At 40.9% G+C, this 23,324-nt stretch overlaps 2 protein-coding genes across 2 annotated transcripts; both read right to left on the reverse strand.

Moving 5' to 3' along the window:
• Positions 1–7,602: 7,602 nt before the first annotated feature.
• foxf2a (forkhead box F2a) lies at positions 7,603–11,184 on the reverse strand. Its single transcript, XM_030401935.1, has 2 exons — positions 9,916–11,184; positions 7,603–8,145 (listed from the first exon to the last, which is right to left on the reverse strand). The coding sequence occupies exons 1-2, from the start codon at positions 10,883–10,885 to the stop codon at positions 7,973–7,975; spliced, it is 1,143 nt and encodes a 380-aa protein (XP_030257795.1). The 5' UTR covers positions 10,886–11,184; the 3' UTR covers positions 7,603–7,972.
• Positions 11,185–12,590: 1,406 nt separating this feature from the next.
• foxq1a (forkhead box Q1a) lies at positions 12,591–13,833 on the reverse strand. The gene has a single exon (XM_030402016.1). It carries the CDS (start codon positions 13,725–13,727, stop codon positions 12,918–12,920), a length of 810 nt encoding a protein of 269 aa, XP_030257876.1. The 5' UTR covers positions 13,728–13,833; the 3' UTR covers positions 12,591–12,917.
• Between the last annotated feature and the right edge of the window lie 9,491 nt (positions 13,834–23,324).

A 23,324-nucleotide genomic window follows, 5' to 3' on the forward strand; every position in this document is an offset into this window, starting at 1 on the left:
GGGGGGGGGGGGGACCAAACGGGATGACCGTGACACCTCAGTCACATTTAAATACCTGTTGTGATGTGATTTGATGTGATGTGATGTTAGAGGCCCCTCTTTTTTTTTTCTTTTTTCTTGGGGGGGGGGAATATAACCGAATAAACAAAACCATTCCGGGCCTCTACCTCCATCTATCTCTAATTGTCCCAGGAGTTCACGGCAGACTGTTGGGGAAGTTCTCATGGCCGTGAAACATATTTTGGAAGGGCCTGACACATAAAAAAAAAAAAAAGAAAGAAAAGAAGATCTCGACCAAAGATAGAAGTTAAAAACAATCCGACCCCTGAAAAGGCCTCTCTCTCTCTCTCTCTCTCTCTCTCTCTCTCTCTCTCTCCATCGCCTCGCTGTCAAAAAGGCGACAGTGCATGAAATCGTTAAAAATGGCCATTGCGAGGCAAAGTTACAGTCGCAATATGGACGTAATCCTCCGCAGGTCGTCTTAATTAAATGTCCGTGCAGTGGCCCCGGTGCCCCGCCGGTTTCTCCTTACATGGACCCGGGCATGAACTTTTTCCAGCGCCCCGGGCTGTTTACTCAATTCATGACGGGCTTTTTTACTTAGTGCACCGGCCTGCCCACCCAGGCCTCCTCCGCCCGTCGTTATCTAACACTGGGAGCACAGTAGAAAATAAAATAGATGAATGGACGTCAAAATAAACATCTGACGGCTGTTAGAAATGTCGATGTAATTGAAATGCGTTATTGTTGGAATCAGTGTGGTTTTATGGTGATTTTGTTCCAACAATATGAAGTCGTTTTATGTCGGTTTTCATTGTTATACATTTCCACCACTTCATCTTTACACATTGCAAAACAGTTTTTTTTTTTAAATGTATATAACAAAACCGAGTATAACAAAAAGCGCGAGACCATAATGAATAATCAAACAAAGGGAACACAAAAAAAAATATTAAAGACATTATTTAGAAATAAAGCAACGCAGAGAGCAATTTACTGAACCAGAAGTGTCAAGATATTGTAAAGTAAAGATATTGACATGTTGATATTTTAACATTAGATAGATAGATAGATAGATAGATAGATAGATAGATAGATAGATAGATAGATAGATTCATGATAACTGTGATTTTGGCTCCCTCTAGTGTTTTCTCCATTTCACCTACAACGATTTTCTTTGAGTTACCTCCTCTAGTCACTGCTTTAAGGTTCACCCTGTCTCCTTCACTTCTGGAGACACATGGAGAAATACAAGATAACTGATATGAGGAGATGCAGTCGCTAAGCTGAAGGTGAGGTTTATGTCACCGAGCCAGAGCGACTCGCCTCCTCACAGTTCATGGATTTTCTTGAGAAAATGTGTGTGAGACTGTAAACTGTGTGTGAAATTAACTGGACCAAAGTACTGTAACTCTAGTTTTTCGTTGTGATTTCTGGACGTTTATAAATCAATTCAAACTGACTTTAAGTTTTTCCTCCATCTCATCGTTTTTGCGTTTCTATGTATTGTAATTGCACATTTTTCACTAGATTGTTATCTGAATTGGTCCTGAACATCCAAGAAACCACCAACAAAGAGCTGCAGCATGAGAACATCTGTTCGAGACTGATTATCAACATAATAACAATAAGATCTCTTTTTTTTTTTACCTGAATGAAGGATCATTTTCTGTCCCAAAAACAGGGATTAATAAAGTATGTCTTCTTCTTCATCATCATCTTCTTCTTCTTTCATTTTCAAAAGCTCAAATCTCACTCAATTCAATCCTTCCTTTCCTGGTCTGAATATTGGGTGAATATCATGAAAAGACTCCTGTAAATTTGGGGCCTGTTCTTCTTAATCCTTTTAATTATGTGGACATAGATCATACTAAAATACAGTAAGTGTGTGTGTGTGTGTGTGTGTGTGTGTGTCTACAGAGGCCTTCAGCAGGCAAAGATGTTGCAGAACATTAATGACACTCTACTGCCACCTCACGGCCGGTGTCAGTACTACAGTCTGGAATAAGAAGCGCACCCTCCTCCCTCCCTGCTCTCCAGTCAGCCTGGCAGCACCAGAGGTCATTAATTACAGGGAGGGAGGCCACAGTTATCAGATAAGGGAAAACCATGACCTTGAATGATAGATGTGCTACTTAGCACGAGGTCAGAGGACGGACAGATCCTTGACACTCTGCAGACGTAGACCGAACACACTGTCAGCCTGAAACTCTGCTGTGTTTACAGCCAAGGTTTCATTTCAAGAGGGAAACTTTGGAGTGAGGTCAAGAATATAATTAATGTGTTTCGGTTTCATTACCACTGAAGAGGCATTGATGAGATTTTGGATTCCCAGTAAATATTTGGCTTTTAATTCAGGATACATCAGTGTAACACATTTGTCATAACAGTATCAGTAATAGTTTAAAACACCTCGCTTTTCACTTAACTTCAATACCCTATATTTGATATAGATAATGATGACATCAGAGGTGAGAGACATGCTCAGATCATTTACTTAGATGAAAGTACAACACTAAAAAAATACTCTGTTACAAGTAATAGAACCATTTTACTTGAGTAAAAGTACAAAAGACTTTAAAATACACTTTAAAGTACCAACAGATGAAACGCTCATCATGCAGAATGGCACATTTCAGGATAATCAACATGATATATTAATTATATATATAATATATAATATATACATATATGTATGTATATGCATATAATGTATATAATGTATATAATATTTGTTCATAATTATTGATGTCTTTATGTGTCACTTTAATGTTGCAGCTGGTTTATGTGGAGATAATTCATTTAAATACTGCTGTAGCTTGTGGATCATCTTAACCTATTTCAAAAAATTATTATTCATTTGTTGATGTTTTTTTAATAAATCTGCATCTGCAACATAACTAGTAACTAAAGCTATCAAATTACTGGAGTAAAAAGTAAAATAATAAAACTTAAATACTAATTAAACTTTTGAGCGCTCATTTATTAATTTCTTTCATAATTTGTGACACCTCCCTGCCATCGCACAATCAAATTAGCTGTTTGCACTAATCAGATAAAATGTTAAGCACATATTACTTAGTTTGTTAATTTCATACAAGGGAAGGGAGGGGGAATAGCAGACTTCCCAGCATGCATTGTTAAACAAGAGTAAAAACTTTACAGAGACTTTTTTTTTTCCCACAGTTTAAAAAAAAACATGTATGATTGTAATATCATTGAATTCGGTCTTGACCCAATCACATTTTAATAACTGGGAGAAAATTTGGGGGAAAAAAACCCTGTTTTATTTGTGCTCAAATGCTGAGACGAAGCGACTATCAGCAAGTTGAAGTTCTGTATTAACTCTTCACAAGACTTTAATGGGAGGTTGATTGTTGGGGTATGTAAATTAAAGGATAGTTAGGATACTTATTTCATGTATAAAGATGGTTATTTCGTACAACTTGGACTCCTGAAAAGAAATGATAACTGTGAACTAATGACGTTGAGTGAGGCCTTCTAATGTAAAATAAATACTACATTTGTTTATGCATCTAAGTCTGCACAACCAGACCTGTTTTAGTTTCACCTGGTGTAAAAACTTAGGCGACAGTTTTCCACAGAGTTCTCTAGTAGTTGTAGTTTAATCAGAAGAGAAAGACATGTTATGCCCAAACAAACAAATTAAACAAACTCTCTTCATTTTTATGACTGAATAAACACAATTATATAATGTGTTTCGACTTTGTTTATATGTGGCAAACAGTTTCCCTCTGAGAACAGTTTGTTTATTCAGTCATGGAGCAAATCAATATTTCTGAGTTTGTATTATTACCTCATTAAAAATGTCAATATTACATTTCTGAGTTTGAATTTTCTCTCCAAATACTGTACTTTAGTGCTCCCTCTTACTTAGGGAGCACTAAAGTACAGTATTTGGGTAAAGGTACTTGATTACTTTTCACCACTGGATAAAGTGTCGCATTCACTGGACTCTGTAACCTGCCGTTCATGATGTCAGTGAGTTGGAGAGCTTTCCCAGTTTTATAGAGATACACAACATATGCATTTCTGTTTTCAGACTTTTTAGGCTGTTTATAGTTTACCAACATTTGGAACAAGCTTCCTGAACACCTGCGGTCTTGTAAACCATACCTTTAAGGAGCCTGGACTTATTCATTGGAGGGTTTTGTCGCTCTTTTCAGGGAAATCTTAGATGAAACTGGTAAATTGTGCCAAACAGGCGATGTATGGTACCGCAAGCTTTCACCATCATCCTCTGCTTCCTCCACTTAGTCACAAAGGGCACCAAGACAGCAATGATGATGATGATGATGATGATGATGATGATGATGATGATGATGATGATGACGATGATGATGTTATCTGTTGCACAACACACTGATGGATGGTGGGAGTTGTTGGTTGGCAACATCAGTTATTTGAGTATTTAAAGTTGTTTTTTTTCCATTCCCATGTTAATTAAATGCTATGAAGACACATGTTGAGATCTAGAAATGAGTATTTACAGTGAACTTGATGGGATACTACAGTATTGAATACACTCATTTTTTGGTACTAAACATGTGGCAGCCGTCTGGCAGTTAGAAACACTCCCTCCTGCATCACATTATTTATTTCTTGGTTGAATTTTTTGTTTTTGTTTTTTCAGAATAAAAAAGAAAAGGTTTCAGTCTGGGGCTAAACACAGAACTCATCTATCTTCATTATTTCAGCAGACATCGGGATTTTTGAGCTGCATCATCTCTCACACAGAGAAAAACTACACACATCCAGTTCCGACAATAATGCCGATGACATTAACTAGACTGTGCGCCTCTGTCTTATTAGATTACTTTCATCTGAGTGATGCAATTTCAAACAGCCAGTGCGGAGTGTTTAAAGTGTTGTTTTCCTTTTCCCTATTAGAAAGATTCCTCTTTCAGCCGGATCATCAGTTCCATAAGGCTGTGTCTGTCCATCAGCATTAGAAATAATCTCTAAGAAGAATTTCTATCAAAAACATGCAAACTAAAGGTTGTATTCCTGCAGGACAAAGTAGGTACAAAGAGTAAAAACTCATTAGTTGTGGCAGTTTTGGTCATAACAGACAAATACACTAAGAACCTAAAACATATAAGAAAGAAACACAAAACATTTTGAGTAGATTATTCTTTTGCTTTTTGTTTTTCTACATAAATGAAGTTTGTTGCAAAACAGCAAAAATGTGTATGAGGCAAGTTCATCACTAAAGGTCAAATTTGTACGTGCGCAAGGCACAGCAGCCATTTCTGCCAAAATAATTACTAAATGGCTGAAGAGGCGGTGTAATGGTTTGTATCTCAACATGTGTCAGGGGCTTGAGGGTAATGGCTCATCAGCTGCAAAAGAAGAAATGTAATTAAAGTAATGACAGTGATTGTTTCCAGTTGAACTTATTTGAACTTACCTCCCAGTACAGGAAAAGGCAGCCAACTAAAAGCTCTGAAGGCTGTCTGTACAGTCTGTGTGACAGTTTTAAGCCTGCAAACTACAGCTTCTCTGTGGTTCTATTCAGTTTGACTGACTAATTTGTGATATATTTTTTTAATATATATCTTTATATATAAACCATGGATCATAAGATGTAGTCATTCAGCACCATGGAAAGCAGAGACATTAAAGCATTTTTAAAGTAACAACCAGGCAGGCTGACTCACTCTAAAGGTTTTATCTTTCTAATATGTGTAGCAGTGTCCTGCAGTCTCCACTGTAAGCACTGACATCATTTTTTTACATCCTATATATAGTACCAATATAATACAAACATGTGCCTCTATAATGGCAGCAAGTTGTGTCTAAGGTGTTCATGAGTTTGCTCCATCTTTGGCTGTTCAGGGTGATTTGGGCTGGATTCTTAGTTCAAGTAGCCGTAAATGTTGAAGTATAAGATTGTAGAATCGTTTTCTTTATGTGTCAGAGAACTGTGTCAACGAGAAGAGGAGCTTATCTGTGGGGACGCTGAGTTACAACATATGTACTGTGACAATTTATTTTCCAACATGAGCATAATTAGAGGCTAGATTTGAAGAGCCATGGCTCGATGATATCTTGTTAAAGCCAAAGTTACGGACATATATTCAAATCAAGCATTCAGTGAACTAAATGTTACAGCAAACTTATGAAGGAGTCAGAGGCGTTTGGTTGCAGGGCCGAGAACAGGACTCCCTCCTCCGGCCCTTGAATTTGGCAGATTTACAAAACTATCCAGGAGGACAACAGGTTGTGTGAATTAGGAGAAGATGAGAATGAATCACATTTTCTTCTGTTTTGTCCTCATTATGACGAGTTAAGAACTCCTGCTCTGACTGAAACATCTGTTCAACATGCAGACATTTTTGGGGGTTAAGGGATGATTACAGAATAATGGAATGGTTGTTTAATTTTAATACTTACAAGATGGCTACTTTTGTCAAACGTCAAGATGGTTTATTCGTTTAGTGCTACGGGCCTGGTATTAGTGCACGAAGGTATAACAAAATGAATCATCATCATCACATTACTGCAGAAATCTCCACTTGACTCATTTGTCTGTTGGACTTATTAAATGATCATATTAATGCTTCAAACGCCTCAAAACTGACACCTCAAAATGTGATTTGCTGAACATTAAAATGTGTTTAATGGACTTATTATTTAGAACTCTTTTGATCAATATTCCAGAGTTTGTGAGAAGTCAGGACTGGATTCATGGAGTGTTTAGTCGTTGTGTGTCAGGAGGTAAACTCACTGTACGGGGCCAAATCAGAGGGACGGCTGCATTTCACTCGAACTAATATATCAGTTGATAACTTGTGCAAATATCAGCTTTGTCTGCACTGTCTCAGGTGACTCTGAATAATTAGTTTTCCATAACTCAAAAATATAATTTGAAGCTCTTTTTTTCTTTTATCTCCAATAACCACAAGGGGGCGGTGCAGTCACGCGCAAACCAACAGGACTGAGCAAGTTGACGCGCCCTTTGTCTCCTTTCCTTCAATTGAGTGATTAATTTGATAACAGCCAATACACGACATTACAATGATATATTAGGCTCTATATCACACGTTACAAATTAAATTTGGATTATCCTGCGCACATGAGCAGCCACACAGGACAGCTCTCTTCTAAAAGCCTTGGAATTTCAGCAAAACGCATTACTAATGTTAAAAAAAAAATAGAAAAAAAATGTTGTTAAAGTACATACGTTCAGAGCATCGGCTTGAAAATAAGACAAGATGTCTGTTAAAGAAAGCACAGCAGAAATAATTTTAATTCAATTTCCCTGGTAGCGCGCAGAGCAACGACACCGGCTCATCTTTTATTTTTATTTTTTTTTGTCTTTTTTTTTTTTTAAAGGAGAGATTTTTTATTTCTTTTTTTACATCAAATGTTTTTTCTTTTGGTCTCAAATCAAAGAGGTGATGATTCCAACCAAGCGGGTTCGTGAAATTAAATACTTACAGACAAACTGCACTGTGAAATACACTTCATAATTAATAAGACCGTGTGTGATCGTCTGTGATATGGCCAAGTAATAACAATAAGATGATGATGATGATGGTGAAGAATTAAAAGCAAAAGGAAGGACGAGAGGAGAGGTGCAGTGCTGACATTTATATTAAAAAAAACACAACATTTTCATGAGAAACATTTGTTCCCTAAACGCATAAAACACCTTAAAAATAAAAATCTCTTTATCGGCTTACTGCAGAAAATCTGCAACAATTTCAACAATTTAAGGAAAAATAAAACTGAAGTGCATGAATACAGATTAATTCAGGTATGTGTACGTTTAGTTAAATGTTGCTATTGCTCATCCGCGTGTGCTCGTTGAAGTCTGTCCTTCAAAACACCAAAAGTCACAAGATTCTGTTGAAAAAAAAATAAAAAATCCACCTGAGGGTTGGATTTGAATTTAGCAGAAAGAAAAAGTTTAAGGCGGTGGGGTAGTGTCTTTTGGTGTGTTTGGTCACATGACGCACGGTTTCACGTCCTGGTAGACGCTCTGGTGATGGTGATGAAGCTGATGGTAGTAAGACCCGCTGCTGCTGGGATGAAGAGAGGAGATCCCGTTCAGGTTCAACACGAAGTCCTTCCGGTCGCACACCGGAGCTGAGTGGCCGGAGTATCGAGACAGACCCACTGGGAGCGCGCACGCAGGCATACACACACGCGCGCACACACACACACACACACACACACACACACACACACACACACACACACACAGGTCAATAAACCATTTCCTGTATCTTGAAATGTTGTGGTTGATATCTGATAATTGAGTCCAGTTTGGTATAAAACTGTCTGGTGTTTTTGTTGTAGCCTATCTAAGCTTTATAAAATAAATTAAAAATAATGAACTAATAATATGTTATATGTATATACATATTGATCTATTATCAGTTTACAGTCACTCAGTTATAGCCTAATAGATTTATTGGAGCCGGTTGAGGAAAGTCATTTAGGCTGGGGTTTTATCGTTTTATTTTGGCAATAATGCAGTGATACTTGTTGGATATGTATTTATTTTTAAAAATGTTTGCGCCCCTAAATGTTTTCAAAACATCAAGAAAGGTTTTTGTTTTGTTTTGTTTTCATTTTGTTTATGTTTTATTTTCACTGATCCATCAAGTCTGCAGCTGCAAACGCTGATGAATTGCATTTGTGAACACTTTATAAGGACACTCATTAATAAATTTTACATTTACAGTTAATACAATCCTTTATAAACTTTGTATTAATCATTTAATACACTTCATATAAAAAATTGCAGCTGCTGTTTAGAATACGCTGTAAATGGTTAATAAATGCTGTGTAGTTCATCTATAAACACTGTTTGCATGGCCGTTGTAAAGTTGCAGATGATGTTCATAACCCTTTACATAATTGTTCATCAGTGGTTTATAAAGCATTTTCATTTGTTTAAACCCTAAAATAACTTCACTAAATTTTGATTAACTGCAAATTAAGCATTTATCGATAATGGCTGATATTAAGTGTGAACATGCGGCCCCCTGTTCGGAGGATTTCCCACCTGATGAGCTTAAATCATCTAAATAAAGCCTGTGAGTCAGTGGAGCCAAACGGATTTTTCACAGCTCACCCATAATGTGCTTTTATTATCATAAAAATTCGTTTATTCAACATTAGTAACACCTCCAGCTGTCAAATGTGAAATTATCCATCAGGAGAATTTACTCCAAGCGTCAAAAGATGAAACACTCAGAACAGAAACACAAGAAGCAAAGAAGAAGACAACTCTTTCTTTACTGTAAATCCTGATCAAAGTTGCTGATGTGGGTCAAGTTCGAGGCCTACATGAAACTGAACTAAAAAGAAAAACAACCGTGTGTCCATTAGTGAGTATGTTTGTGTTCAGCGACGTTTCCATCCCTTCTTTCATTTTGTCGTTTCATCTGAGCACGTTTTTCAGCACGCGGGCCTCGAAAAAAAGCTGCAGTGAAAATGCAATCCAATGTTAAGAAGCTAAAGTTCTACACTCAGATGTACTTGTGCAAACTGCGCACAATTTAACGATGCATGATTCGTAATTATCTTTCATGCACATTAGTTTGAACTTTTATTTTGTTTCTGTCTTTTGCCTAATTACTTCAGCACACTCAGGCTCAGGCTGATTAATATCGTCGTCAAAAACGGATTCGCAGGTGTATTTTCTGTTTAAAAGAAATCATGAAAATGTCATGTCATAGATATATTTTGCAGTTTGTACTCGCGCCTGAAAGATTGGATTCGGATTTTACGCAAAGAGCAGTGATTGGAAACTAATCCCCACAGCTTAGGCTAATGTAAACCAATGAATGTACGACTCGTGGTGCAAACCGAAAATCTAATAATTCACATCACATACAAATGTTGTTTTTGCTTTTGTTTTTCACAGCGAGGCTCTACCTGAAATCTCCGATGAGTCTCGCGCGTTATGGTGCATGTAGCTCTGATCCAGAGAGTAAGGCGACATCCCCGTGTGCAGAGCAGAAGAGGTGGGACTGCTCGATGCCAGAGACTGCTGTTTGATGTATGAAGACACGCCAGGTGAACTCCAGTGCGAGGCTGCATTTGCATACGCAGACTGACAGTCCAAAGTGCCTACCATGGCCGGGGAGGACTGCAGGGGGCTGCTGCTGCTGTCCGGGCAGTAGTCCGCGTTAGAGGCCACCTGACAGGCGGACATGTAGGACGACCCGGTGCCTGAAGACATGTGTGGGACGTGGTGTCCCCCTCCTAGTCCCTCGTAGCCCCCTGGCACTGTGTTACCCATCAAGTCTATGTTGTAGCCGTTGTGACACGCCAGTGAGCCCGGAGGTGACTGGAAGTCAAAGTTTTGCTGCAGCATGGACGCGCCAAACCCGATACCGTTCATCATCCTGTACATAGGTTTCAAAGCTTGGCATTTCCTACGGAACCCGCGGGGTCTGCGACGAAAAGAGCCCTCCTCGAACATGAACTCACTGCTCGGGTCGATGGTCCAGTAGTGGCCCTTGCCAGGTCTGCCGAGACCTTTAGGCAGCTTGATAAAGCACTCGTTCAGAGACAGGTTGTGTCTGACGGAGTTCTTCCATCCCTGGTAGGATCCTCTGAAGAAAGGGAAGCGGGCCTGGAGGAACTGATAGATCTCACTCAAGGTGAGCCTCTTGCTCGGTGAGCTTTGTATTGCCATCACAATGAGGGCGATGTATGAGTAGGGAGGCTTCTCGGGGCGCCTCAAGCCGGAGTTCCCCTTCTTCCATTTGGTTGATGCGTTCTGCGCGCTCTCCATCACCGGCTGTGCGCTCAGCAGAGCTGCGTTCACAGCGCCGGCCGCGGGGCTGGAGCGCAGAGGATTAGATGGATCCAAATGTTGCTTGGCGCTCTCGGTCGTCATGGCTGCTCTCGCTCTGTTTTGGCTCTCTATATCTTCCCGGGGCGACTAACTTTTCCGATGTTTAAACGCTATTAAAGGCTCCCTAATGCGACGATTAAAAGGTCAGTGTCCCTTTGAGGTGCTCTGCGCGTTTGTAACCGTGAAAATCAAGAAACGCCAGCCGCTGTTCCTCCTTCCTCTCCCTGTCCATCGCTGGCAATAATCCCATTAGAGAGGGGAGATAAAGCTCCTCGACATTGCCTGCGCATATCCAGCCGGCCAAACACAACCCGACCACCTATCAATTCTTAAATCTCTCTCTGCCCCTCGATCCCCCCCCCCCCCCCCCCCAAAAAAAATCCCTCCAAGAAATCGCCAGGAACTACTCCCTCCCCATCTGGCCACGATCCAGACTAGAAGCCGGACGCCGCGCAGCGGAGTAAGACAAATCTCCTCCCACGACTCACTTTCCAAAACACCTCTGAATGCGTTTTGTCAGACGAGAATTTGATCACTTTATGTACGACGATGAATAAAGCAGCACAGTTTGGAACAAGTTTGGAACACTTGTACCTGCTGACAGCGAGGATGCGGTGTTATTTTGTGAAGGTGTACAGGGAGAAGGAGCCCTGCGGTGCTCATTTGTTTGGGGGATCTGTTCGGGGGGTTGAGAGGAAGCATGCTTTTTCCATCAGAGCGTGCCAGTGCAGTTACCACACACAGCGCGCAAGTGTCAGTTTACCTCCTGGAAGCCTGGATTACATCCACGGAGAGAAGAATTGATGAGAAACTCTAAATAAAATCCAAAAAAAAAAAAAAAAAACTATTCACGTATTAGAAATATTCCACTATATTTTGCGCAACTCCTGTAAATAACCAATTTCGTGTGCGCTTTTGTTGAGTTTTACGCATGACATTACAGGGCTAGTCGCCACAACCAGGACGTGAAATTATTTCTCACACACACCAGCAATGTGGCGACACAATCTACCCGGAATATCTCCGACATCAAACCTACGACCCCCGCTGCGTCCAGGATGCGCAGCTGCCTTAAAGGAAATTTACTTTCTTAGCCTCAGAAGAATGGGCCCACTTGGAAGACATTTCTTCCTATTGTGGATCGGAGTTGACTTCGCTCAGGATGCACCATTTGTGTGAAGCCCCTTCCTGCGCATGTGTGGTGACTGAGGCGACAGCTATTTGCAGCGCCAGACAGAAAACATAAATACTGGATGCCCTTATCCGGGCAGCGAGTTTTAATGAAGACTGGGAAGTAAATACTTATGAGGCGATTTATTTGTGCATCATTTAATACAACAAAAAGAGAGAGAAAAAGGAAATTAATAATAGATTGGAATCATTTTTATTTGTTTATTTGTGGTATTTACTCCAGTTTACTTTACTGGGGCAGGATATTTTATTCTAGAAGCGCCTCCGTGTCTGTAGGAAGGAAACGTATCTCACCTTTTTCTCATCTTTTTCGAAATATGGACGAAAAGGCTACCTAGCATTGATATTTTAGATATACAAAGAGGCTTGTGTATAAACCAGGACATTTTCTTCTTTTACAACCAATCCCCAGCAGAGCTCTCCAAGAATAGTGCAAGGTGGAGTCACATGAACGCACGCCCCGATTAAGACTAAGACACTGGCACCCAACAGGTGAAAATGTGTCAAACAGGTGTTACAAGATACAATATTTAACAATCACAGGAAACACAAACAGTCACTAGTTAGTTTTTATTTCGCGTCAGAGCACATTTTGCAAAAATAACAAAAGAAGCACAAAAAACCAAGTCAGAGTCAACAGTCAAAGTGCATATTTTATATTTTCAACACGTTGGTCAGTCCAGTAACATTTACAACAAACAACTCTGTATCAAATATCAAATCTGATGATGCTTTTAAAAGGAAGAGGTACAAAAAAAAAAAAAAAAAAAAAAAACAGAGTGTAACGCCTCGCCACCAGAATAACGTCCATCATCAGTGCGCATTGATGATCTTTAGCCATCAATTCAAAAAAAAAAAAGAAAAGAAAAGAAAGAGTCCGAGTTCATGTGTGATACCGCCTGACTGTGTGCGAGAGCAGCCCAGCGTCGTATGCAGCAGCACGGGAGTCCATAATGCACGGTGGCGTTATGTATGAGAATGACGCAGGTGTGTGTGAATGAGGCATCATGAGTTCAGTGTAGCGCAGCCAGGTGCAGGCGGGGTGGGCTGCCGGGTGCTCCTCATGTGAGTCCCTCTTGAACGGCGTGCTGAGGATGCTGTCTATAGCGAATGAGCTCGTAAACTTGACACATGGATCAGTCCTGGTGGAGGGCGCAGCCTGCGGCTCCTCCGCGCGCTCTGGCTCCCTGCTGAACTTTCTGTCAATCCGCTTTCTCCTGCGCCGGAACACTCCATCAGCGAAGGTGTACTCGCTCTGAGGATTGAGCATCCAATAGTTGTCCTTTCCCCAAGGTCTGGACGGATCCCGGAGCACTTTGAGAAAACAGTCATTCAGAGACAAGTTGTGCCGGACCGAGTTTCTCCAGCCGGTGTAGCTGCCTCTGAAGAACGCGAACTTCTGCATCAGATAGTCGTTTATCTCCGCCAGAGTCAGGCGTCCAGAGGGGGAGTCCCGGATGGCCATGGCGATGAGAGCGATGTAGGAGAAAGGGGGTTTGGGTCTCCGTGTGTACGGCTTGGGTTTGGCGCCGGCGCATGGAGTGACAGGTGGAGGGCTGTGCGCCACGCAGTCCCCATCCGACCCCAGCTCCTCCTCAGCGGAAAGAGGAGAGCGCACGCTCCCCTCTGCATCACTGGACATCTCCAAGTGCTTCATGTCAAAGTGGCTTCCACAAAGCACCTCCAGCTTCATCCTCTCTGCCGAAGTCTCCTCTTTGATTGTGCGTAAAGTCCGGACCTTCTGCGCCTCACTTGAATCCAATGACGCAATTTCTCGCTGTCATACCTGTCCGAGAACTGAAGCCCGTCTCACCTACAGATGTGTGTGAGCAGGAATTTATAGCCGGCTCACCTCAGGACCAACCCAAGAGGGCGGAGTTAGATGGTTTGAAAAGATTTGGCGCATCGGGAGAAATCTTCACAGTGCGTGCGTGATTGTCTGCAATAAAAAACTGTGGTTATAATAAAGGTTTCAACACAAGACACTGAAATGGTATTTAGCTAAATAAGAGGTGATTCTCACCGACAACACCATTACGTGTAAGCTCTATTAGTGTCTCACCTGTGTAATGTGAGCTGGCAGACACCTCGGGACTATTTCACCTGAGACAAGCAGGTGGCGCATGATTCCTTTGTATTTTGAAAGGCGTGGTGCCTGCAGGTGTAGCTCAGGCAGCCAGAGCTATCCTTTCATAATGGGATTGACATTATCATCTTTTTTCCACGACGAAGTGCAATATGTACTCAACTCCGTGTGAAAAGATGCTCTCCGTCCTCATTCACGTGCCTCTAGATCTCTTGACATCAAAGCACTGTGCTCAGGCACGCTCCTCAGATGTATCTGCCAACTCACCAGCCCACATAGAAACCATTGTTATTGTGTTACTCTCTCTTAAAACAAATAATGCGTCTGGTCCTTCCTGTGACAGTGCCAAGAGAGTGGATTCACCCAACAAAATCCCTGACTGTGATTTATTATCTTCCCTGAATGAGACGCCTTGAGCTTTTGGATGTCACACAAGGGATGTCACCTGTGATGTGAATCCAAGGAAACAAGAGTGATCACGGCAACAAAAGGCCAACAGGTGAACAGAGGATGAACTCTTTAAGTGTTTGATTCTCGTTCTGGCTCCCGGATGCTTCCTCTTCCCACTCAGGTTCATCCGGCAGTCACGTTGAACTCGGCAACCCACACTCGCATAATTGATAGTCTTATTTCCTGCAAATTACCAGAGCAAATCACTGCTTTTATCGGTTGTGCTGCAACGCTGTCACCAAACAGACGAGCGGAAAAATATCCTCGCACACCACCTGGAAACCAGTGTTGACATCATACATAGCAGCAGATAAGTTGGTTTAACGTTTGTTTATGCGCGCCGTGCTTGTCAGGCTGTCCCTGCCTGCCAGGTTACACATGTTTGTGCTGGTGTGACTGTTTTGATTTTCAGGTAATAATCTGTTTGTTTTGTCTGCGACACCCAATCCAGGGTGAAGTCACTATTTTGAAAGGTAGGATTCCTGTAAGCGAACCACACAATGGCAGGAGCTCAAATACCATGTGTTCACTCTGGTGACTGCGTGTAGCAGCTTGTGAGGCTATCGAGTGTCTTTGTGCATCAGGATCTACTTAATAAAAAACCTTATCTGTCATAGCTTTACAGGTGGATCCAGGGTGGGATGTGTGCTTCATATACTGCCAAAGAAAGGAACCACTTTCTATTCAGGCGCCTCTTATGAAAATGCTAATGCCTTCATATATTTACTTACTACTAATTAGACCATTTGAACACCAAATGTTGGCTAAAATCTCTTTTTGAAAGTTTTTTTTAACACTTGGACGTCAACTTGATACTCAGAACTGTTTTAGCACCTGTCTCTTTAAGGCCCCCCTCCTCCGATTGGTCAGCTCACACATGCCTGACTCAGCACCCCTACCAACAGCAGAGCAGCAGTGCTAAATCAAATTTTACTGTGCCAAACTAGCCGCTAGGTGTCAGCTATGCAAATGTGTGACATGGTGACGTAGAGTGATGTCACAAAGTCGAGGCGTTTGAGGAACAGTGTTTTCTGTGGGAGAGAGTAGCTTCTGTTGAACTTTGACCTTTTTAATTTTCAAGATCTTTTACATCTACAAAAACATATAAAACACACTGAAGGAAAGGGGGGGGAATAAGAAAGCACAACAGGTCTCCTTTATAACCAGGGTTAACCTGGTAACCCTGGTTAAAGGTCGGATCAAAACTGTGTTATTACATTTTTCCTGATTGCAAGTTAGGTGGACAGTATGCAGGAGTTTTGTCTTGGTCCTCTCCCGTACACCCATCGATTTAGATGTGTTCAACAGGTTTGCTTTGCGAAAACCTGGTGACCCAAAATTTGCCCTTGATAAGGGCTTAAGGTGTCAGCAAATAATTCATTGATCGTTAATTATATGTAAGTGTAATGTTGTGTAACAATTTCATTTAGTTTGCTCGACAACAAAGAAAAGTAGATTAACTTGTTTGAGTAACTTGACTTAAACTCACAAAAATAGTTTAAAAATATAGGTCACGAGTGTTGGATACAAATGTGTATATGTGTCTATACGGTTAAATTTTGCTCAGTCAATGACTCATTACCGTAAATCATCTCAACTGCTGCCTCCTGCTCTTACTGTCTCTCCCCCTTTTCTCTGACTCTGTCAACATAAGCGTTGTGAGATTTATGAGCTCGTTAGATTACAGTGAAGCGCGGTGCCTTTCTGCAGACACTCGATCAGATAAGAGCTTTCATTTTTCATTAAATCCTTTTTTCTTTTTTTTTTAAACACACACGCGGAACACACATGTAAGCCACGAAAAAAAGTACCGGATGAAAAATGTTGGAGCAGGGAAACAATCCATCGATCAAACTCTGACACTGATGCTGATTATAAGACTTCTGATGCAAATGTGTAACTGGATACAATATAACATCACTACAGCTCTCACTATCATTTGTTGATATTGACGGATTAACGCTGTAAGCCATCACTGACTGAGACTGTGATTATTGCCAATGCAGTTCAGTGACTTTTGGCACTGTGTTCCGTTCATCCACATTCAAAGAACTGATGCCAACATAATAACATGATGCACAGATTTATAATTATAGTATATCATAACTGATGCCTGTCCACACACATACAGTAGTTTCACGAGAACTCAGTACATGTAGCACATTACATATCGGTTGCTGACAATCACTTTCTTCCATAGGGTTTTGTTTTAAAACCTTCGAGCTACAGTTAAACTGAACTGGAAGGTGACTGGACTTCATTGTTGAGTTATTCACGAAAGACACACAGTCACAAGCGCCTGACTTCTAATAAGTTCCCTCTGTGTAGTTGTTTTTTTGTAGAGGAAAATAAGTTTTCCTCTCATTCGTTGGAGGGCATGAAGAAGAAAGTAAATATTCTTAGTTGACTACAGGTGTAAAGAACAAAGCTGTGGCTGTATAAAACAGCCGTAATATGCATTGCATTCTGGGCGTGTTTCACATATCTTACAGCGTGAATTTACGGTATTCTACTGTTCATACAACAGCAGATGTGGTTGCCTTCTAACACTAAAGGAAACCCGTAACTAAACGTTTTAAACCACTCACATAGCATCACTTTTTAAGTGTGCAAGGTGGGACATATTTTTAAGCTGTGTAAATAAATGAGTGAACACCGTGTAGAGAAACAGGAAAATCCCTTCACTCATTACGTTAAGATAACTGCACAGTTTTTATCCCATAAGACTTGGTTGTATGACACTGTAAAGTAAAAGGTGTAGTAAGTGTTTTAATCTGCAAAGAGATGCTGCAGGAAAGGGCATCATACTGTAACGCACATGCCCGGTTACTTCAAAATGACTCAAAAACACAATAATAAGTCCAACAGCGCGTGTCTTTGTACTGAATCAAACAAAACACGCTGTTCTTGTGATTCATTTGTTGACTGCATAGTTTGTCGAGTGTCTCATTTTGACTCAGTGCCGTTAAAACAGAGCGGAGTGTAAATAGAGCTGCACCCCCGGAACCAGCTGCTCGCTGCAAGCTGGCTAAGCATTGTTTTAGTTTTTTTCGCAATAATAATCATAAACATTATAAGATCTTTATGTCTCTATTTTTTTTTTCACTTTTGCATTAGATTCATACATGTTTATTTCAATTCATGCAACATCTTTTTACAAGCCGTATTCATGAGTATGTATATTGTATTCAAAGGCTGCAAAGTATTTCAGTAATGTAAACTGTTGCAGTGAATTCCTCAAGACGTCTAAAAATAACCCTGTGAAGATGTCAACCTGAAGGGCTTTAGTTTGCATAACTCCCGCCCAAGGCTTCTCCGTCTCCCTCTCTTCTCTCCACCTCTCTATGCAAACAAAACGCTTCTTTGCGTGCGAGGCAGTCAGACGATTTGAGACGTTCAGATGTTTTGCAAAAGACTACGTTTGCCGAGAGCGTTCGCTAAGGATCACCTCGTGGCCCGCAGAGCCGGGGATGGTGTTCACGGGATCAAAATAGAAACAGAGCCTCCAGGTTGATTCCAGGCATTACCCCACACTATTTATGGCAGCCGTGTGTGTTGATTGTCGTCGTACAATACATCCCGCCTCAAAATATTTCATCAGCCACTAATTATAGTATTCTGCAGCTCTGTTTTGAAGTCGTGTAACCGGCGTCTTGGTGTTTAACTGGAGCATTGTGGCTTTTTTTGCACAAACATGTGTTGTTAGTCACCATAAGTCTGTTTCTTCGGGTATATCTGGTCACGCCCCTCTAAATGCACACACTCCATCCATCCACCTGTGAGTACGTACTTCTTCGCCCTTCGATAAGCTTAAAAAAAAAAGGTCACCTGTGAGTTGCAAATTTAAAGACGACAGTAAACAAAGTTCAAGTTCCCTCGCGCCTCCTAATAGGAGATGCAGGAATGAAAGCAGGCCCCTGCCTGTTGCTGTTTTGGAACATTTTTATTTTGGTCTTGTCACTTCAGAGATAAAGTAAATGAGCTGCCAAACAACTGGGAGGAGAAAAAAAAAAGAAATGTATCAAAGAAGCAATTAAGATTTCAAGTGGTTTCAAGGGGTTATCCACAGGTGGAGGATTGAAATGTGATCTCTTTGTTTCCTGTTGAACTTGTGTTCTTGTGAACGACTCGAAACAAAGAGAGATTCTTCTGATACGACACAGTCATATCTTCTGTCTGTAGATGAGCACGGGATAAGATGGAATTTTATCTTGATTAACTTTTTAATTTCTCACTCATCAAACAACAACTTTGTGTGATTCTTCATTCGGCTTCATGCGTCATGAATAGTTTTCACCTTATCTGAGTTGTTCAGCTATTGTTTTTGCATATCCTGTCTGTATTTTCATATTTTTCAATGCTGAATGATCTTTTTTTTACATATGTCCTAGTATTGCGCCTAGTTATGCCCACTCAGCCTCTCTACATTTGAATAAACTGTTAGGCCTGTGTGGCACCTTTTATATTGCCAATCTACTACTGCTACTACTGCCAATTTCACATTTCCCTTAGTGTTTTGGGTGTGTAACAATTAAAATAGTAAGTGAAAAAAGCATGATTTAAATTTAAAACAAAATCTGAAAACATGTTATAAATACATAACATATGATTGTTACTTAAATGAAAGAGCTGCGCCACTTTGTGTAAGAATGTGCAGTTTACAGTACAAAGCATAAAGACTGATTCCAACGTGTAACGTGCACCACTAGCAAAGCATGGACAAGCTGGTGACGGGACTCTCCATGAACATATAAAGCTGATGATGAATCTACACCAAACGTGACAACTACCATAAACAAAGAAAACACGAGGAGGCATATCACGCCCTTGGTGGTGGGTAATCAAGAAAAACCACAGTGTGTTGTGTGTCTGAAAATATTGTGTTCTGACAGCATGAAGCCGAACAACTTAAGACGCCACATGGTGACAAAACATTCTGAATAGAAAAAAGAAGAAAAGTAGATATATTTTTTTTTCAGAAAGAAATATGCAGCAACTGAGGAGGGAGGTTTGAGTTGGTGTCGGTTGGGGTCCCGGGCGTTGTTGAAGGGGCCAGCTGCTGTCAGGAGGTAACAGTCAGAGGCAGACCATCTAACTAGACAGGGGAGTGGTGAGTAACAGATAATTACACAGATGGATAAGTTTGAAAACCGACTGATGTGGTTCCTGTTTTGTTTTCACATTTGCATCAGCAACCGTTTCAGTTAATACCGTTACAGCCACTCTGGGTTTGAAAGGCCAGGTACTGGAGACTGGTCTGGTGTGAAAGCAGAGATGTGTACATCATGCGGGCCATCTGCGTGAGTGCACCACTTAACTCCTGTCTCGTGTTTAGACGAAAAGGAGGGGAAGGGGGGGTAAACAGCGCAGCACCCAGGGTGGGGCCGAGATAGGGACGTAGGGGGAAACAGTTTCCACACTGAACGGGGCTTTTGACGTCATAACAGTGTGAGTGATGACAGTGAAAGCTCCAAGAAAAGGGAGCCGATCATTTCTCTATTTATTCTCTCCGGGGGTTCTGGGTACCGAAGTCTGTGTTGAGGCCTAGCGCGTAGGCGAACAGAGTTTCATAAGCTGTTACTGACGAGCAGCAGCGCTACTAAACAGTTAACATGATCACACAATGGTAGAGAGAGAGGCCAGATAAATATTCTGGTCTGAGTACGTACGGAAGGCATTTGAGAGACTTACCAGGTGACGATCGCCAAAGATGTGTTTTACAACGTCCAGTTTTGCAATTTTAATCTTGTGCAACAACACATGACCGATTCAACAGCTGCTGTGCATTCATCATCTGCCCCGACCTCACAGTTTACAGAGTCTCCCGGGGAGAGACATAAAGTGAAATCTGTGTGATAACTTGATTTCAGTGGAGTTCTTACAACCTCATCACTTTTATGTATACAAATCTGCGCTTCTGAGCAATTCGAGAAGACACGATTTTAAGCCATGGAATCTGATGATTCTGCTCTTGAAAGAAATACAACAATTTACTAAAAGAGATTCTGTTATTTCTGTAAATCAAGAGGAGGAAGTTCAACAAAAGGGGAAGTTTATACTAAGAAACTTTACAGTATTGCACAAAACTCAATTATATTACTATCTTTCAAATACTTGATCAGTAAACATGTATAGTCTACATGTTTGAACCCTTATAAATGACTGTAATGTCACCAAAACAAATTGAATCACATTGCTGATTGATTTTGATTTTATCATCCACTGCTCTGTGCCCATGCACAGTCGCCATCCGGTTCACCATCACTTGCAGATAACCTCAGTGTGTCCAACAGACTTTTTCTTGTCATCTCTCTTCGTGCCCAAAGCTTCAGATGGCAGCACCACACAATTAAAACTAAAACAATTCAAAGACGCAAACGAACAAAGGCATGCTCTCTTTTCTCTTCTCCTCTCTTTTTTCTCCTCCCTCCTCTCATGTGCATAACTGATGTTTCCATCACAACAGGCAAATTCTGTCAGATTCAATCACATGAAATACGAAGGTTCAGAAAGGAGGCTGAAGCCATATGCGACCGCAGCGGTTAAAGCACGGCTACAGGACAAAAGACTGAAGTTTAGAAACAAAATACGAAGGTAACCGGACTGATCTATACACTGAGTCAGCACCTCATGGAAACTGACAGACAGTATTTATGAATGTTCATCCAAATTAAACTGCCTCTCTTTGTCGTTGGTTTGCTTCACACGCTGTGCTGTTGAAGACATCAGTGGCTGCTCTCGCTCTTCTGTTTGTTCTCCCCTGTTTGCATGTTACTGGTCAGACGTTGACGCTGCCATGTCAGCAGTAACGGCGATTCGGCAGGATGTTGAACCACTCTCAAACATCTGAAACAGCGGAACAAGTTGCCCTTATTTCCCTCTATAATGATGGTGACTTATACAAAGCTGGTAATATATTTCATCTGACACCGCAGCTACCCGAGGGAACAAAATGTAAATCAGACGGTGTAAACATTATGACATTTTCATAATGACTGGAAATAAACAGACCTGCGCAGTTGGATTTCTTTTATCTGTGGCCGCCATTGCTGCGATTTATACAATTCTACATGATCCATGCATTTGTCCTCAATTGGTAAAGACGCTTTTGCAACGTGCGTGCACACCAGGATCGCAGATGTTGATGCATTTCATTCTGTGATGCTTTGTTTTCCTGCACGTCACCCTAGTTTTATTTTTGGGGAAACCAAAGCATGCTTCTTAGATTAGCTCCACATTTATTATTTTTTAGAACAATATTACTACACGACATAACATATTGAAAACCCCTCCAAATAAATATGCTTATGAGAGTAGCGTTGGCAATGTGACACCAAAGTGACACCAAAGCAAAACATACAGACTCATACTATAATAATCTCTAACCATTACAGGATCACAAGTAGCAGTGATGTATATTTAAACGCCACTAAATGCATCTGAGTAATAACTGTGATGCCTCTGGCTCAAAATTTAGGTTCTGATAACATGTGTTTGTTTCACTTGTCCATTATCTCCGAATGGTAGCAGAGGAATTTCCAGTTTTATTTGTATAACAGTAGCTAAAATGCATTTTTTATCATTTTACACCAAAATTTGTGCAAACATGTATGGTTTTTAACATGGAAAGACTACTAAAAATGACTCTTTTCCATTGCAAATTTCATTGCCTTTCTGTTATTGTGTCACATTTGATGTCGTTAACTGCTGGGAAACAGGGAACAGTATAAAGCAGCAGTGAGCCAGTGACAATGTCACGGTTGGTTAAGTTTTTATATCTTTTTACGTCAGTCTCTCTTTCAAACCCAACGCCTACTAAAGATGCTTGAATGCATATGAATGAAAAGTATTTAGATGCCCATGTCCTTCACTTCAATGCGCGTGAGGGTGTCATGTCAGAAAAAAATGACGAAAATTAACATAGCAGCACAAGTGTAATGTTTCCATCACTGGAGCCGATAAACACCCACGACTACTGCAGAGTCATTTGATCATGAAATGGATGCTGACTGTACCCTTTCCCACTTAAGACAAAAGCCAGATGTTGATGTTTTGATTTTTTTTCGTGTCCAGTGTGAAAGGGGTATTGGCGTGAGTGCAAATTTGTCTCCTTGTTACAAACAAGTCTGCAAGAACAACAGTTGCGTGAGGCCACGCTCCGCTGCGCTGTGCCTAAACATCTCATTCGTACATCGACATGTGGGATCTTGATGGGAGTTCTGATACGATCGACGTTTTAATCCTGCTTTATTTGAAGTCACTGTCTTTCACACTCAAGTTTTACACAATTGCATACTTTAGTGGTCTTATGACAACAAGCTCAAGCTTATAGTGACACAACACTTGGATTCAAATATTCTAAAATCATGTTAAATCATAAGAGTTGTGAAAAATTCCAACATGACCTGATATCTATTTAGAGTTTACGAATGAAAATGTCCAGACAATTTGCATGTATTAACCAGGACAAATTAATATTTAAAGCAACCTGTTAGTAAATGCTGTTCACAGGGCTTTGCTTGCCCCAACCATGCTCAACTTGTTTTACTGCCTTCAGGCCTCCGGGCCTCGTTCGTGCATTCAGGAGAAAAAAATCTGCATGATGGGATCCCCTTCAGGTGAAGTATGCTCAGATAATATCTCCGTTACTACGTCTACAGGACCTGTTTGGGTTATTTTCAAATGAGAGAAAAGAAGACGGGGGGGAAAAAAAGACAGACAACAAAAGGGACCTGCGTGCAAATGGGCGGAGGA

Source organism: Sparus aurata, chromosome 21, assembly GCF_900880675.1.
Source record: "Sparus aurata chromosome 21, fSpaAur1.1, whole genome shotgun sequence".
NCBI lineage: Eukaryota > Metazoa > Chordata > Actinopteri > Spariformes > Sparidae > Sparus > Sparus aurata.